The following is a 17,135-nucleotide window of genomic DNA, read 5'->3' on the forward strand; positions in this document are numbered from 1 at the left end:
AAAAAAGGAATTCTCATTAATCATCACTCTCTACTGTCTTATTCTTGCTACCAATTTTGACTAAGAGCTTCACCCAGACACTGAAGATTAACATCCCATCCAAAATATTACCATATTTTGACAACCCTGTCCTCTACTGTTTTGTACATGGTTAAAATTTGCTTTTATATCTAACGATACCTACGTTGTTCCAAAAGCACACCAGAATTAAAAAGACTGTTTTTCGCATAAGGAAATCTGGATCCTGATCCCAATTCTTGTATGGCTGGTCTTAGCTGTGTGTTCTAAAGAGGCCATTAAACCTTTCTGGGCTACAATTTCTTCATTTACATAAAGTAAATCCCTTGCAACACTAACAACTTTAATTTTATAAAGGAAACACTGGCTGAGAGCCTTGCGTTTTCATTTATGACAAAGAGGATCCCCGCCAAGAGAAAAATCACTGCAATTTTTCTTTAGAACCTAAATTACCTTGTAATACCCCTTCAACTCCACCCCAAAAGTACTGTTCACTGTAGAAAAATAAGCCACACACAGGATAACTTTGAATAATCTCATTCCTTGTCATTGTGTGGTTATTAACATTTCCCTACTTCTTAGCTACTGTATCAACTTCTCAATGTAAATGGTATTTACTGAGAACCTACCTGGAACTAACTTCTTTAGATCCAATTTAATAGCTACCTTTGAACCCCATGACCTTTCTTACCTCCACCCCCATACACAAACAGCACAAATTTTAACAACCAGTAACTAGTTCTTCCCACTATCATTTACTGACTACCAACTATGGACTAGGCACTATTCAGAGAAAGCTATACACTGCTTCTTTTAATTTTCTAAAATATTAAGGGTAGGTATTATCTGTTTTTTGTTTTTGAGAATGAAAATAAAGGCTCTAAGAGACTAAGTGTATGCTAAAAAGAGATAATAACTTGACCTCAATTGTGTGTGTGTTACTAATCAATACATGGCGTGATAAATTTTAGAAGTTACATAAATATCTTATTCCCCAATGATCTTAAACATTATAGTTTTACCATTTATTGATGACCTTTGCCTGAATCAGCTACTATATAACACAAATGCACAATCATGATTTCCCCATTGACTTAAACAACTAAAATGCTGAATTTCATAGTATGTAAGTTATACCTCAATAAGACTAGTTTTAGAAAGTTAACAGAATAATCTGCAGTCTTGATTTGGTTCATTCTCTGCTAGCGTATTTTTCTGCCAAGACATGACTATCAGTTGAAAGAGTTTATAAACAAAGAAGGGTATTCTAGATAAAGATGAACTTTAACATAGTCCATGGAAAACTTGGAATTATAGTTTCCTAATTTTATCACTTTCTACAATTATTTGTTGGCATAATTCAGCTAAGATTTGCCCCCTTACATTTCTCAATTTTCTTTTAAAAGGTATAATTGTGACTTCCTGAGGTTTTGCCTTTAAAGCATTATAATCTATTATTGCTATTATTTTTATGTTCAAAGCATCCTAACAGTGTGAGTCCCAGGCAGTTATCTTATGTGTTAGTGGAGTTTTATAACTGCCACTTCTCTCTTAAACCAGCTAAGCTCCCACATAATTGAGACTGGACTATCATATTTATTTTAGAGCTTCAAGGCACAACAACTAAGCAGTATTACTCTATTTTAATCCTTTATGCTTATCTGGCTAGTTCCCAGCCAAAATCCCCAAGATACTTACATTTTATGGGTTTCTCTGTTCCAGGTGTTTTTCCAGGGTCTCTCCTGGACTCTCTCCCCAGGGCAAATCCCTACTTCCTTCCTCTCCTTCCTCTGTCCCCTGGCTAGGAGGACTTCTAGCCCTGTTCTTTCCCTTGGTCAGTCATTGGCTGATCAGTTTCTTTATTGACCAATCAGGGAGTAATTGGGGAGTAAAGTTTTGCAACCAGATATGGGATAATCTTTACATAGTGCATGATAACATTATGCCTATACTTATGTTCTGTTATAACATTATTAATATTAGAACAATGTTTGCTTTCTTGCACATCCCAAGTCTCCATATATTTCCCTCCCTCAGTCCTGAGATCAAAGACCTCCAAGAAGAATATCTTTCTTTTAACAGGAATTATATATAGAAATCAAGATCTTAGTGCTAGATATGTTCATTTATCTATCAATGCTTTTAAGCCCTTTGCATGTCCATACCAAAGAAATCTAAGCTCATTACTAGTATTTGAATTTTAAATTTATATGAATATAAAAGAAAAGTGACTTGCATCTCACTTCTCAATACAAATCCTAATTTCTATTGACAGTAATATATGTATTTATTTGGTTTATTTTGCTATATCTACAAAGTGGTTATGATATTTGTTTTATAATTCTGAAGCTAACAATAAAAGTATTAAGAAAGTTTACTCATTTTTATATTTAATTTTTTTCACCTAGTAAGAATGTATTACCAAGAACACTACGCTCTGGGATGCTAGAGATGGTTCAGTTGGTAAAATGCTTGCTGCTAGTATCACAAGATCAATGAGCTCCAGGCTCAGAGACTGTCAAAAAATAAAGCAGAGAGGCTTAGAGAAAGATATCCAACTTTTATTTGCCCAGTCTCTACAAGCATGCACACACGTGACCTAAACACACATAAAGATATGCATACATACCCTCAAACACAAAACATTAAAAAAAGAATGTTGCATTCAATGGTTATCTGCACTGAGTTAGTATGCTATAAATTGTGCTGATCTGAGGTGAGGAGGGCTTCAGTATTTGTCTTTCTATTTTGGGTCCAGTTCTGAGTATATAAAACATATATGTTTTACCAAGATCAAAATTGTATATAAAAGATACATTTAAAAGTCCTCCTTCATTGATATTGTCCATACCATACCTGTACCCATTTCCTGTTTTTGTTAATTTCTAGTTCAATTGTAGAATCTCTTCAGAGCTCATGTGGGCATGAGCTAAACAACCCTTGAGCCAAGCGCTTAAGTCAGTGTGGTCACTGAAAGCACAATGTGTGTTATACATTTTCATACCAACAACATTATATATAAAACAAACTCCCACCTGAATTATGGCTAATCCACTGCAGAGATTCCATATGAGCATTCAGAATTTTGTAGATCTGCTCCAGCTGAAAATACACCAAAGACTTTTAGATTATGATTATTGTAATGTGGTAAATGTTAAAAGAAAGCAACACAGGAAATTGAAATTAGGAAACAACATTTAATTTTGTTCTGGTAAGTAGTGCATTGACAATGAACTACATATTAATGGTGCTTTGCCATTTCATACTTATACACTAACTACTTTTATGCATTAGTTCAACCTATGCATTTGGTAGCTGTCAAGAATTAGATTCCTGCAAATCAATAAATACCTGACAAGCATAATATAAAAATAAAAAACATTAAGAAATGTTTCAAAAGAAAACAAATTAATAAATCCATTTAAAATTAATAACATCAAATTTGTCAATCAAATCTGCATATTTTGGAAAACACTGGCATGTTCTGTACTACAGACTGGCCTGGAACTTTATGATGCAGCTGCTGCTCTTCCTTGGCCTCCTGGGTGATATGGCAACATGCATGGCCCCTCAAATTCATTATTTTAAAAATAATAGCATTCAATCGTCAAATATAGGTTGATTATTACTCCAATGCTTAGAATAGAATTGTTTCAGATTTTCTTTTCAAATTTTGGAACATTGCATCATATATAATGAAATATCCCAGATTTGGGAAGCAAACTTAAACATGGAATAATTTGTGTCATACATATCTTGTACATGTAGCCTCAAGGTGATGTTATTAATATTTGTATCATACCTGCAGTTTTGTGTGCATGTTGATTTGTTTGTTTGAGCATTTGTTTGTTTCTCATGGGCTGTTTTGACCACTGAGCTACACCCAACTCCAGCTATGCCCATATTTTTTGACTATGACCCATTTCATGGGTGTGGACTTTTCCACTTGTACATTATTTCTTCACTGAAAGAATTCTAGATTTTGGAGCACTTAAAATTTTACCACTGCAGATTAAGAACACCCAATTTGCAAGTAGGAAAAAAATCCACATGTTAAGATACACCAAGCAATAATGTAAATAGGCCCAAATTTCCATATGTAAATTTTTTATGTCATCTTTCAATAGTTTTGAAATATTTACAGCATTTTACACAGTATATTCTACTTCCAGGAGCCTACCCAACTCTAAATGTAATTGGTCATTACAAGGCTATATTAGCTCCAAATTTGGAAATGATCTCTATCAATAAAAATGTTAAATATATTATGAAATTCATCTCCAGTGAAATATCTTGGCAGCATTAAAACTCACATTGTCAAAGAATGACTAAAATTTTCAGAAAGGACCTATGAAAACAGAAGGTAAAATTCAATATATTTATGTTTCTGATTTTGTTTAAATACAAGTTTTTTGTGTGTCAGCAGTGTAAAAAGACCAGAAGAAATACATCAGTGTAAAAGGGAGGGATTGATAATATTGATGCTTTAATTTTCCTTATGGATTTTATAAAAAATATAATTGGGTAAACGACATAATATGTTTGACAAAAGTGGAAGTATTATGTGGTCTCTCCCATTCATCAAGACGCACACACAAACCCACACACAGGAGTAATAAAAGTCATTTAGTCCCAGCACTGCAAATGCTGGAACACATAGCTCCTATTTTGGACGTGATTATCATGACCATCACATTATCCATAGGAACATTATCATTCAGTAGGTGTGATTTTTTTCTGTTCAATGATTTATGCTATCTGAAAAGAGGGATGATCTTCCGCTCCCTTTGTCCTGCTATCACACAGTAATTACCCTTAACTCACTCATCTTAAACATCTCCATTCTCCTTACCGAGAAAAATGAAAACAAAAGTCTTGTTTCCTAGTCACCAGTGAAACAAAATAATCATGGGCCCAGTTGAGAAAACGACAAAGATAGATTTTACTAACTCTGTTGACAACACATCTCAAATTAATTCAGCACTCCAGGACTAGACATCAGTTCTGTGCTGTGTCTAAATCTGCTTATATTTATCCATGCATCAGAAGCCTATCACAACAAAAACAAATTTGAATCTTAGAATTACATTCAGAATCTAATAGAAAGGTACTCTGTCGACTCGTGATCATCTTTGTGAACACAGGGCAGATGGTAGCATTGGTAATTCCAGACTAATTTATATTTGTCGTTGTTCAATTTTAGATTGATGTTAAGTAGAGAATAGCTCTGGTTTATGGCTGAAAGGGACTTACTGATCATTTATTCTATCCTTGACATTTTACAAAAGAAGGAGCGGAGACCCAAGGAGATTATGTGTCAAAATTTTAATAGTTTCTCAACTGTAACTGGCTGTCTTTTCGTAATTAAAAAAAATCGGTAATAATATGTATGCGCAGAAAGAACTGTCTGCATCTAATTGGACAAAGAGCTTGCTAGAGAATAATCACCACTTATGTATATGTTATTCATTCCCATCTACCCAGATCTAGCCTCACTCCTACTTATAATTAATGAGAAAAGGCACAATAGAAGCTCCTACAATGGGAGATTCCTCTTAGCTTTAGTCCCATTGAGTGGGAGTGGGGGAAAAGAGGACTTCATTTAGGCTTCTGAGACAATAGGGAAAGATAGGGGAAATACGCTCTTTATAATTGGAGTATAGAAAATTGAAAGAGAAACCCCCTACTTCTTTCTTATTGTCAAATTGATTCACAGAATCTCAATTCTAACAGGATCCTCAGCCATACATTCTCATAATACAATGTATTTGTTCTATGAACTAAGTAGGATGCTGTGAAGCAGTTAGAAACATAATGACATTTAACAAGAAAAAATTTCTATGGGAAAATGTTGTCTTAATAGTTAAGTCACTATATTTTAAAGATACAAATTAGAGTGCCTAAATATGTCTAATAGACCTGGACATATCTGTTCATATTTATAAGAGTATGTAAATAATTATATGGTATGAAAAATTAACTAGTAAGTGAAAAAAAAGTACCAGGATCCATTTAATTATGCAGAAAGTAAATCCTGACTAACATTGAGAGTCATTTCTTTTACCCTCCTGGGAATAACCACAAAAACCTCACAACTGTAAATATTTAGTAAATATTTACTGTCCCACTAATCATGCCTAAGGGCTTCATATCTCTAGAGGGCAGAGAAGGAGTACTCTGGAGAACAGGAGAATGTGACTAATTAAAAGACCCACAGAGGGCTAATTTCCTATGAAATCTTGGCTGTCTAAATCAAAAGAGCAGGAACCATACCGGTTCAGTAGCATCAGCAGGATTCGCCAGTGAATTCAGGTAAACAATGATGTCCTTGAGATCCTGAGACATCCTTTTCAGCTCAGCATCTATAATTTCTGCCAATCTGTAACTGCAAAGGGAAGTGGGAGTAATAAGAAATGTTTTCTCATGCCTACTGTTACTGACATACAGAGATATAACTGCTAACTAGATCTGTCTTGACTCCCCTACACTCATGTTAGGTTCCAGTTACGATCAGGGACATACAGTCTCACAGATTTAATGTTACCACCTTAATCTAAGACGGCAAAGGCAAAGGCTTTAAGCTTCTGGTGAAAATTCCAAAGAGTGTTACAGCAAACTAAACCTTGGGTGGAACCAAAATATATGCATAGGACAGTTAGATAGATAGAAGTCCATTGTTTAGCAATAGTAAATGTTGAGATTTCTCCAATGATTGAGAATATATAAACTTTCATACTAAAATCTTACATGATATACTATAACAAGGAACAATGGATAGTTTGAGAAACAAGCTTCACAACAATAAAAGGTAGATATATCTAAGCTTAGCTACAAACTGATCAGTGGCCAAAATTCTCAAATATTCTACACAAACTATTTATGAGGCAAACAGAGCAGGGAGGGGGGAGTGAAGAAGAAAGGTTGCTTGCTTGCTTGCTTGATTTAGTCTGGTCTATCGATATGTTTGTAAGAATTAACAATCAAAGAAGATTTCTCAACCTTACCACAAAACCACAAAATTAAGACACTCATTTAGATTCCTTGGTAACCATCCATTGCTTTCTGGGCCAAATGACTTATAAGTAATTGGTTGCCTAAACTGTTGAAAATCCTGGTGAAAGTATTACTGAAATATAAATTTGAGTAGGGTACCAAAGAGCAATTGGAAAGGAGCTCATGTTTCTAAGGTTTTCTTTCTCAAATCTACAGTTAATATAATTCTAAAAACATGTCTTAAAAACAAAATCAAACAAAAAGTATAGAATAAAGTTGAACATGGTGATACATTCCTGTAATCACAGCACTTACAAAGTCTAGATAGGAGGGTCAAGCTTCTCAGGCCAGCTTAGCTGTGACATAGTTTGTGCTAAATGAGACCTTCTCCAAGAACAGGTGATTAAAAATATAGTATATGTCAGGTGTGGTGATCCAGACCTGCAATCCCAGTACTCAGGAGGAGGAGGCAGGGGGGATCTCTATGAGTTCAAGGACAGCCTTTGTCTATGTAGGGAATCCTTAGCCAACTTGGTCTCCATAAAGAATTCTAAGGCACACATGGATACATAGCCAGACCCTATCTTAAACTAGGAAACAATGTGTGTGTGCACACACACACATTTCACAGACATACTGCCAAAGAAGAGAGCAAAGAAAGAAGTGAAAAAGGAAACAGAAAGAAAACACAGACAAAAACAGGATGAGAAATAAAATGGGGGTCAGTACAGATTAGCCATACTTACCCACATTTAAAATTCTTACAAAAAATGTCAACTGCAAGCCTTATAATAAATAAGTTCAGCAGAGCACTTGCAAAAACTCAGCTGGGTACTGTGTGATATGTGCCTGCAGCTCCTGCTACTCACAATGATAAGGTGACAGAATCACTTTAACCCAAGAGTTTGACATAAGCCTGGGCAAAACTGCTAAGAACCTGTCTTAAAAACCAAGAAAAAAAATCCAAAGCATAAAAGCCACATCTCAATTCACTAACAAGCCACTGACAAAGTGAGCCCAAGTTAGTCGCAATTTAGATTATGAAGTATGTTCACACAACGTCTCTTAATGCTTTCTAAAGTGGCCTGATTATCAAATCACAGGTCCAGGGACAGAGTTACCATGGGAACCCTGACAGCAAACAGACACAAAGTAAAAACTGAACAGTACACAAATAAAATATACCTAGCCTGAAACCCTGACAAAAATTACTCCATTTTTGAAAGCCATAGTTCATCCTCAAATTACCAGTCTATCTTTGAAAAATCAAAGAGTATATGACTAAAGCCACTGTATGAATATTAGGTTTAGATGTGTCAATATGAGGCCAGAAATATTCCACAATACTACGACATCACAAGTAAGCTTTGTATTTCCACATTAAGAATATACTTGACAAATGCAAAAACTTAGTAGACAAACATGAGCTTGAGATTAACAATAGTGAATGAAACGGTATAAACCAGAGCTGCCAGAATGATTTCTTCATTTACAAGCATCCGTTAAAGATAAACATGGTATAGTCAAACAAGTTGATAAATACCAACTAGAACTTGCCCTTTTCTACCAATATTTACTTTCTGTTTTGTGATTCAATTTCTCCCTCCTTCTGCCCAACTCTTCAATCTTTATGTAGTTACTTACATCATCTCATATTCCTTATTCACATACATCACATTAAGAGGACCATTCTGCTCCTTCAAAAGCTCCTCTATAGGAGTCAACATATGTTCCAGTTCCTTCTGCTGGAACAGGATAATATCCAATTCTTGTTCCAACCTGAATAAAACAAGCCAACAGGAGGGCTAATGCAAGCAATTTGGGGTAACAAATTAAATGCCAATGAACAGCAAGGGAAAAAAAAAAAAACAGAACAAAAGTATCTTGAGTTTTTCAACCAAAAGATATCAAAGGTCTTACCTGCTCTGATCTATTTTCACTCTTTCCATTTCGTTGTGCAAAAGAGCAATCTTTAAAGAAAAATAGGAACAAAGTTGTGTTGATATTCAAACTTTCTCAAAAATTCTAGAACAATATACATTTTCTCAAACATCATTCAGCTACCAAACACCTACTTCCTAATTCAGAGAGCATATTAATTCAGGAAAATATTTTTAAGGTACTCATCAATATTGCAACAGGAAACTAATCACAAAACCAAAGTCTATTCTCATGTGCTTATCTGAGAGTTCTTGTACAATACAGTGAGATTAATGAGAATATCTTCTTACCTCATTGCTGGACTCAAACAGTATTTGGTTCCAAAGCTGGAACTGGTTGGCCTGATAAAAATACTGTTTTTCTTGTTCTTGTAGCTGATAGTTCCAATTGTTCGCCATACTCTCCAGAGGACCATATGTCATCACAGGAGTTACTATTGAGCTAAAAAAAATAACCATAAAAATGTGATCATATTTATTAAAGAATAATCGTGTTTTAAACAAACAATACAGGAAGGCTGGGGAGAAAAGCCTGTGGGGAGATTCTCCAATCTGCTGTCCAGCAAAATTATAACATGTAAAGATGTTTTTAAAACATCCAGTTGAATTATCTGAAAATTACCCTAAGGATCTAGAGCAAATGAATACTTCTCAAGATGGCTACTAAATCAAAATATAAAGAGCTAAGCCAGGTCCACAGCCTGCTTCTACTTTCTGTGCTGTCAGCACAGCGTGATGGAGGCTGCAGAAATTACTCACCTAAGTCAAAGTGTGCATCTGAGTATTACTCCCAAAAGATAAGGCATCCCTTACCGGCAAGGAACCATGCAGAACTCCATCTCCCCTGCTGATTGTATTAAAAGCTGATCTTCCATATTCTGTGATCAGGACAACTAGGCCAAACTGACTCTAGCAAGGGTAGTATCAGTGGAGTTCAGTGGGGAATAGGTTAATGCTTTCCTGGCAGAAGCATGTAGCATCCTAATTTCCTATTGGGGTACTAAATGGGGACGTATAATGCCAGGGTAAAGCTAAATCCTCTCTCAGAAGCAACAAGATTTAACAAGAGTGGGCAAATCATAATTAATCGACAGGCCTCTCCACTTGCTCTGGTATCACAGGGACCCAGAAGAGAATTTAACCTCTAAAGACTGAACATTCTAAGACTGCTAAGGACTTCCATTTCCTCCACTCTGGAAGTCATTAAGACTTGGTGAGGAGTTTAACCTGCTCACTGATGGGAAAAACCAAAAGTGGAGGCCAATCAAAGGAGGACTATCCTCTTTCTTCCATGAGCTTTGTGTCAGCAAGACCCAGTAGAGGGCCAAGCCACCACATCAATAGAGTATCCCTGAGGCCAAACAAGTGGCATAAAGGTAAAGTAGTTGGTATTCTGTGTCCTCTGTCAGCATTGGTACAAGTAGTTGAAATTTTGCCTAGGTATTGAGTTAGGTCTTCACTTGTCTCTTCTTCTAGTGCTCCTGGCCCCATCTGCATGCTGGGCTTACATTCCTACAAGAGCTAGTGACTTGGTGTGATAGTGTCCCACTTTCATGGGGAATGACTCAGCAGAGCTCAGAGTTGAACTTCCATACCACCTGTGTGCATTGACGCAGTATGACTCAGGGTTCCATTTTTGCTAGGTTGCTTGGGGCAAGGTCCAGTGGGAAGCGAAACATAAAAGCATACCCATTCTTTGCACTACGTCTCAACAAAGGGGCTATCTAATGAAAATGAAGAAGATACAAATAGTGCCCAAAGACTCCTAAAATAATAAATGTCCATGACACAATAAAAACGATCCATATCAAGAACTAGGAAAATCACCACTCCAAAGAGAAAAGATGAAAGCATTAAGAGATATCAGATGTTGGGAACTGTCTGAAAAGAATTTTAAAGCAGCCACTAAAGATGTCTGAAGAGGGCAATTTTTAATCCTCTTGAAATTAAAAAACAAAACAACCCAAAGAAATGGGGATTACAAAAAGGGAAGTAGAAAATATACAACTGAAAATTAAAATAACTGGAATAATAAGCCCTCCAGAAGGGTTTGACACTAGAGTGAGCTTACGGAAAACAAATCCGTGAACTTAATGACAGTTAATTTAAATGTACAGAACAAAAAGGAGAAAACAGGAGGGCAGTAATATAATAGATGAGATAAAAGTATATGTAAGTTCCAGAAAAAAAGAGTGGGTCTGAAATATTATTGGGAAGAAAAGTTGCAAAGGTCCTGAGTTCGGGAAAAGGTATAAACATACCAATTCAAGAAGGTAAATAAACCAAACTAGGATGACTCACAAAAATCCATGGTGTGAGGCAGCTGGGATAGCCACTGTTATAGAAAGGGCTCTAGAAAAATCCATGGTAAGACACAGAATAATTGGACTTCTGAAAGGTAAAAGACAAACACACACACACACACACACACACATTTAAAATCGGGGAAGCAAAAACTAGATAGAAAAAAAATGTGCTTAAAATAGAAGAGCGATTGAATGATAGCTGGCTTCTCATCTGAAACTGATAGGTTAGAAAGAAGTTGCACACTTGCAAAGTACTGGAAGGAGGAAAAAAATGTGCTCATCATGACCTTCGGATCTTCATAAACGAAGAGGAAATAAAAATATCTTATGCAAGTGAAAAATTAAGGTAAGGCATTGCGCACAAATCTACCCTTGAAGATTAACTCCCCAGAAAAGAAATGGCAAGTGTTAGAAGGTCGCTTTGAAATGGCTGAAAAGAAGGGCAAAGCATCATTCACTCTCAGTGAGTTTCTTAGATCGTATTTGTCGGTGGGAATGAAAATTACAGCCTTCTGTGGTGTTGTGTTCAATGTGCATGGAAGAAATACCCGTGACAACACTAACAAGATAAAAAGTAGGAAAAGTAAGTTACGGGTTTCTCTACTTGAGCAAAAATGGTAAAGAGTCAATATGAATAGACTGTTTTAAGTTATATATGCATATGTTAATGTCCACAGCAACCAGTAACAATTTATATGAAAAAAGATTAAAAACACCATATATACAACAATGTAAAACTCCCTAAAATTTTCCATCAATCACAGCTAGATTGAAAACAAGGAGAAACAGAACACAAGTCAAAACTAACAATGAAGTAACCAAACAGCAGAGTCAAGCTCTGAGAGTCAATAACCCAATAAAGTACAGGGATTGATATTGTAGTTTAAAAACATCCAACAATATATGGCCTACACGGAATCACTCCAAGAATATGGAAAGATTAAAGGTAAAAGAATTGAAGGTGCAAGAGTATTTCTTATTTTTTTTTTTTTAAGAAAAGACTACGTTCCTATCATATAGGGTACATCACAGAACAACAAAAATTATCATATGCAAAGACAAGGGGAATGACAGAATTATAAAGAAATCAAGGTGCAAGGAGAGAGCTGCCAATCGAAATGTATATGCAGGCAAACAGGAAAGCCTAGAAGCCAGTAAGAAAAGGCTATAGCAGAGAGCTTGAAAAGAAAGGAGAGAACTGTTTAGGGGGAAGGAAGGGACTAGTAACAAGATGTAAATGTGGGAAGGGGTGGAGGGAAAGGGCTGCCAAGAAAAGAAAACTGGAATGATGTGTATGGATGGAAATGTTTCAGTGGTGACCATTTCTTTGTGTGGTAATAAAAAATAAATAAAAAAAAAACAATAAAGGCCACTAGAATTTTATCAAAAGAAAAACTGATAAAGCTAAAGAGAGAAAATAAGACAAATCCAAAATTATTTGTTTGAGAACTTCAAAAAGCTACTTTCCAACAACCAAAGGAACTACTAGACTGGAATAAGGCAAAACTCTAAAATCTTTACATAGAACAACGGAAATACATAGAACATTAAACTTGATAGGATAAAAGAGAACAGAATATTTAGGTTCCCATGGAACAATCTGTAACACAGACCATTTCCTCACACACAAGAAAAAAATGTAAACAAATATAAAATAGCTAAAATCATCTGGGGCATGCTCACTGAGTATAACTAATTCAAGAAGAAAAGAAGACAATCTCAGAACACTTGGAAATTAAGCAACATGCTTCCAAATAATCCACTGCTCAAAATGAAATCAGAGCATAATGAAAGATGTGGGCCGCAGGAAAAGCAGTGGAGAGGCTATTTATAGCATCACAGGCTGGCATGAGAAGAAAACGCCTCAAATCAATAGTCTAAGATCAGCCGTTAAGAAACTAGCAAAAGAAAATGAGCCCAATACAATCAGGAGAAAAGAATCAGCAGTGGATAACAGTGAACCTGAAAACAGGCAAGTTTTACAGATTAATCAATGAAAACAAATGCTGGTTCTTTAGAGAAACATCACTAAAAAATTCATATAAGAAAGATACAGGCCACCAATAATCAGAAATGAAACAAGAATATCTCTCCAATGTAACAAAGACAATAGGGAGGAGCAACTTGATGCTCATGAATTCTCTGGACTTGTTCCTTTAAAATCACACACTGCTGAAGCTCATTAAAGATGAACTGCACAGTCTGACTGATTCTGGATCCATTAAATAAGTTGATTTTTAATTTAAAGGAGTCTGCATGAGATGTATCTGGGCACAGAAGTTTTCATTAAAGAAACATTCAGTGAATCAGTACCAACTTGACCATTTCTTTGAGAAAACAGGAATAAGAATGCCTCCCAGAGCATTTTCTAGGTTGTAAAGTTGGTACTGGTTCATTGAATGTTATTCTGTGATCAAAAGGTAAGAACAAAAAACCAAATACACATGCATACATACATATGTAAACTACATATCATTATATCAGAGCCAGTCAGGATGGAGAGTATAAGGGACAGAGGTAACAGATGACTATAAGATCATAGCAGAGTAGCTTCCCAGAGTCATTCACAGCAGTTATGACAGCATATACAAGGCTTGTGCAAGCCCAAACCAGTCTAAGCCTCATCATAGAAAGGGTAAGTAGGCATGAAGTCCCACACTTATCTAGGCTGCTGAGAGAAAACCAGTAAGTTTTCTTCAAGAGTGTAGCTGGAAAGGAAGTCCACACATCCAGTAATATATAGTCAGGATAAATTGGACTTCTTGATGGGTGTTAAAAAAAGAAAGGAGAACCAAAAGTCAGGTGAAGAGAATTGGGTAGATCTGGGAGGAGCTGGAGGAGAGGACGAATATGGATCAAAACACAGTGTATTAAATTCTCAAAGAATGGAGAAAAAAATTAATGATGTACAACATCATCACACATTAAAATTCAAGCCACAATAAGACCACTTCACATCTGTAAGAAGGGTAATAAAAAGTGTCACGTTGTCACTACTGAGCAAGTAAATATGGACAGTCTGGGTAATGGCCACACTACAAAGTGTCAGGCACCTAAAAATAATAAATACACAAATGTCACACTGACAAGCACCTACATGCCTAGACATTTACCCAAGATACAAAGGACTTAGGTTCACAAAGGAACATGTACACAAATGTTCATACCAATAGCCCCAAACATGGAACTAACCTAGTGGCCCTATCAACAATCCTATGCTTAACAAAACTACATTATACCAAGCATGTAATACCACTCAGAAAAAAAAAGAACAAACTTTTGTGTGGAATTATGTTGAATGAAAACAAGTGGCCAATTCTTAGCAGACACATATGCCATGGCTCGCCATGGCTCACCTTTTTAACTTTTTCAAAATATTATCAACATGGTAATGGAGAACAGATTGGTTACTGCCCAGTTAATGAAAGGAGAGATGTACTTATAAAAGGGCACCATGTGGAATCCTTGTGGTAACAGAACTAATTTTTATATTTACTTTTACTTATTATAAATAAAAATATTTATATTTGAATATATTGTATATATTTTTAAAAATTATGTTTCTATCTACCTTTACTTTTTTATGCAAGTGTATCTGCGTGGATGTGTGTACACGTGTACAGGTGCCCATGGAGATCAGAAGAGGGTGTTGGAAACCATGGAGCTGGAGTTCCAGGCAATTCTGAACAGCCTGACATGGATGCTGAGGTCCAAACACTAGTCCTGTGGAATAGCAGCTGAACTTTCTCTCCAGCTCCCTATGTTGTATCTTGACTGAATCAATGTCAATATTCTAGCTAGTTCTACCCTATAGTAATACAAGATTCTGTCATTGTAGGAACTGTATAAAGGACACACAGGATGTTTCATATAATATGCAAGTTTATATAAGTTCTAGAGTTCAAGTGCTTGAATTTTTCTTTGTGGCACATACATTAAAAGTGCGTGACCATTAAAGGACTACCTGGCCGGGCGGTGGTGGCGCACGCCTCTAATCCCAGCGCTTGGGAGGCAGAGGCAGGCGGATTTCTGAGTTCGAGGCCAGCCTGCTCTACAGAGTGAGTTCCAGGACAGCCAAGGCTACACAGAGAAACCCTGTCTCAAAAATACCAAAAAAAAAAAAAAGGACTACCTGATCTCTATGTTTTCCAGTCTTCTATAAAACAAGACCTCAAAATAGTATCTATTTCATAGGATAATTATGAGCATTAAATGATATGGTATCCTTAAAGCATTGTCATCTTGCTAAAGATGCAGAATTGCACAATAAATTATAGCTATTAGTAGTACTAGTAACACTGTATTGTAAAAGTATTACAGAAGCTTGTTGACTGTCCACCTTCCAGGGCTACATTTAAAAAAAAAATCCTTCCCTGTTCCCTCAACCGATTTATAAAAGACTAGTTTAAAGCTACCCATGCAATTATGCCTATGAAGTGATAAAACACAATAGAAAATTTCAAATAGACAAGCTTACTTCACAGTCATGGTAGCAGACGCATTCATGCCAGTGGTATTCATCCAAGGTGATGCAGATGGATTCAAATACAGGTTGAAGCCACTTGTAATTGTGGTAGTGGTATTGGTGGTAACCGTAGTAGTCGTAGTCGTTGAGGTCGTGGCTAGAAAAATAAAATAGTGTTGGTGAAAATGTATAGTGTCAGTAAAGAATGAGAAACTTGCCTCAGTCATTCAAGATTTAAAAAAAAAAAAAAAAGTGGCGGGAGAAGTCCCTTGTTAATGAGAATTTGAAATCAAAGCCATGGATTTGAACCCAACACTGTTGCAATCTAAAGTGATATACTGCACACCAGGCATCTAAATTAACCTCGATGCTGAAAATTAAAACTCCTGGAGAGATTCATTAAAATATAAAACAACTTAAGGAGCTCTATAACCATTAAGGGAATTCAATCAATTTTCAAAACTCTTCCCATAAATATTGAAAACTCCATACCCAGATGGCCTCACTGGTAAGTTTTACTAAACTTTCAAAGAAGAAAAATAATTACAATGTACACAAAATCTCTGTACATATTTTGCATAATAGCATGACTATATTTGAGAAATTAATTCCTACAAGTGAAATTGCTAAATCAAGAAGCTGGTATGCTTTAAATCTTAATGTATCTTGTGAAAGAACCCTACCAAAGTGATTTTGAAAAAGCTGTGGTCTTGTCAATAGCAAAAAGTTCATCTCGACATCTTAGTTAACACTAGGCATGTATCTTTGCCAACCTCATCAACAAAAGTCTCCTGAAATTTTACTTATATCCGAGAGTTCTTTTATAACTTTGTTGCTGTATTCTGTCTAGAGTGTCTTGCCCTCTCATAAATTAAATCTGAATAAACATCCTAGCTTAAGTCCTATGTTTCCTATGTTGCTAACATCTACTTATAATTTTCATAACTTTAACAGCACTACTTATCCTTACTCTATGCCAAGCATATAAAGAACAATGCAAGAAACTTATGGCTGGTGGGGATTGGGAATTATTTTCTTCTTCTTTTTGATTCTCTGTAGTTTCAAATATTCTTGGCAACTGAATGGTTCTAGTGTAACCTAAAGAACTATAATAAACATTACTTGCCCACAATGGTTCATGTTAGTCTAGCTTTCCCAATTAGCAATATGTTCAGGTTAATGGCTGTACTATAGAACCACAGAAATCATGGTGCCTGCTAAACACACAGACTAGTCTAAGAGAGGGGGGCTACTCCATTTCTGCTTGCGGAACAAGCTCAGGCACCCCTGCTTTATTCCAGGAAACCCTGTCTGTTGCTCCTGATTCATAGTACATCTGGCCAGCAATGAGGGTGTGAAGTACAGGAAGCTGCCCCATATGCTACTAGCTTAAGAGAGAATTCAACGCAAAAA

General features: G+C 36.0%; 1 protein-coding gene across 7 annotated transcripts in view; it reads right to left on the reverse strand.

The window, feature by feature from the left end:
• The window catches only part of Nup62cl (nucleoporin 62 C-terminal like), a 57,938-nt gene that overhangs the window by 12,582 nt on the left and 28,221 nt on the right, over positions 1–17,135 (reverse strand). For 6 of the 7 annotated variants that reach the window (XM_031368707.1, XM_031368685.1, XM_031368663.1 and 3 more), the window contains 6 exons: positions 15,735–15,879; positions 9,243–9,393; positions 8,932–8,981; positions 8,656–8,790; positions 6,292–6,403; positions 3,054–3,120 (listed from right to left, as the gene is read on the reverse strand). In XM_031368707.1, coding sequence (XP_031224567.1) covers positions 3,054–3,120; positions 6,292–6,403; positions 8,656–8,790; positions 8,932–8,981; positions 9,243–9,393; positions 15,735–15,879 — 660 coding nt within the window. The remainder of the gene's footprint in view (positions 1–3,053; positions 3,121–6,291; positions 6,404–8,655; positions 8,791–8,931; positions 8,982–9,242; positions 9,394–15,734; positions 15,880–17,135) is intronic. The other variant, XM_031368692.1, reaches the window with a different exon arrangement.

This window comes from Mastomys coucha, chromosome X, assembly GCF_008632895.1.
Source record: "Mastomys coucha isolate ucsf_1 chromosome X, UCSF_Mcou_1, whole genome shotgun sequence".
Lineage (NCBI taxonomy): Eukaryota > Metazoa > Chordata > Mammalia > Rodentia > Muridae > Mastomys > Mastomys coucha.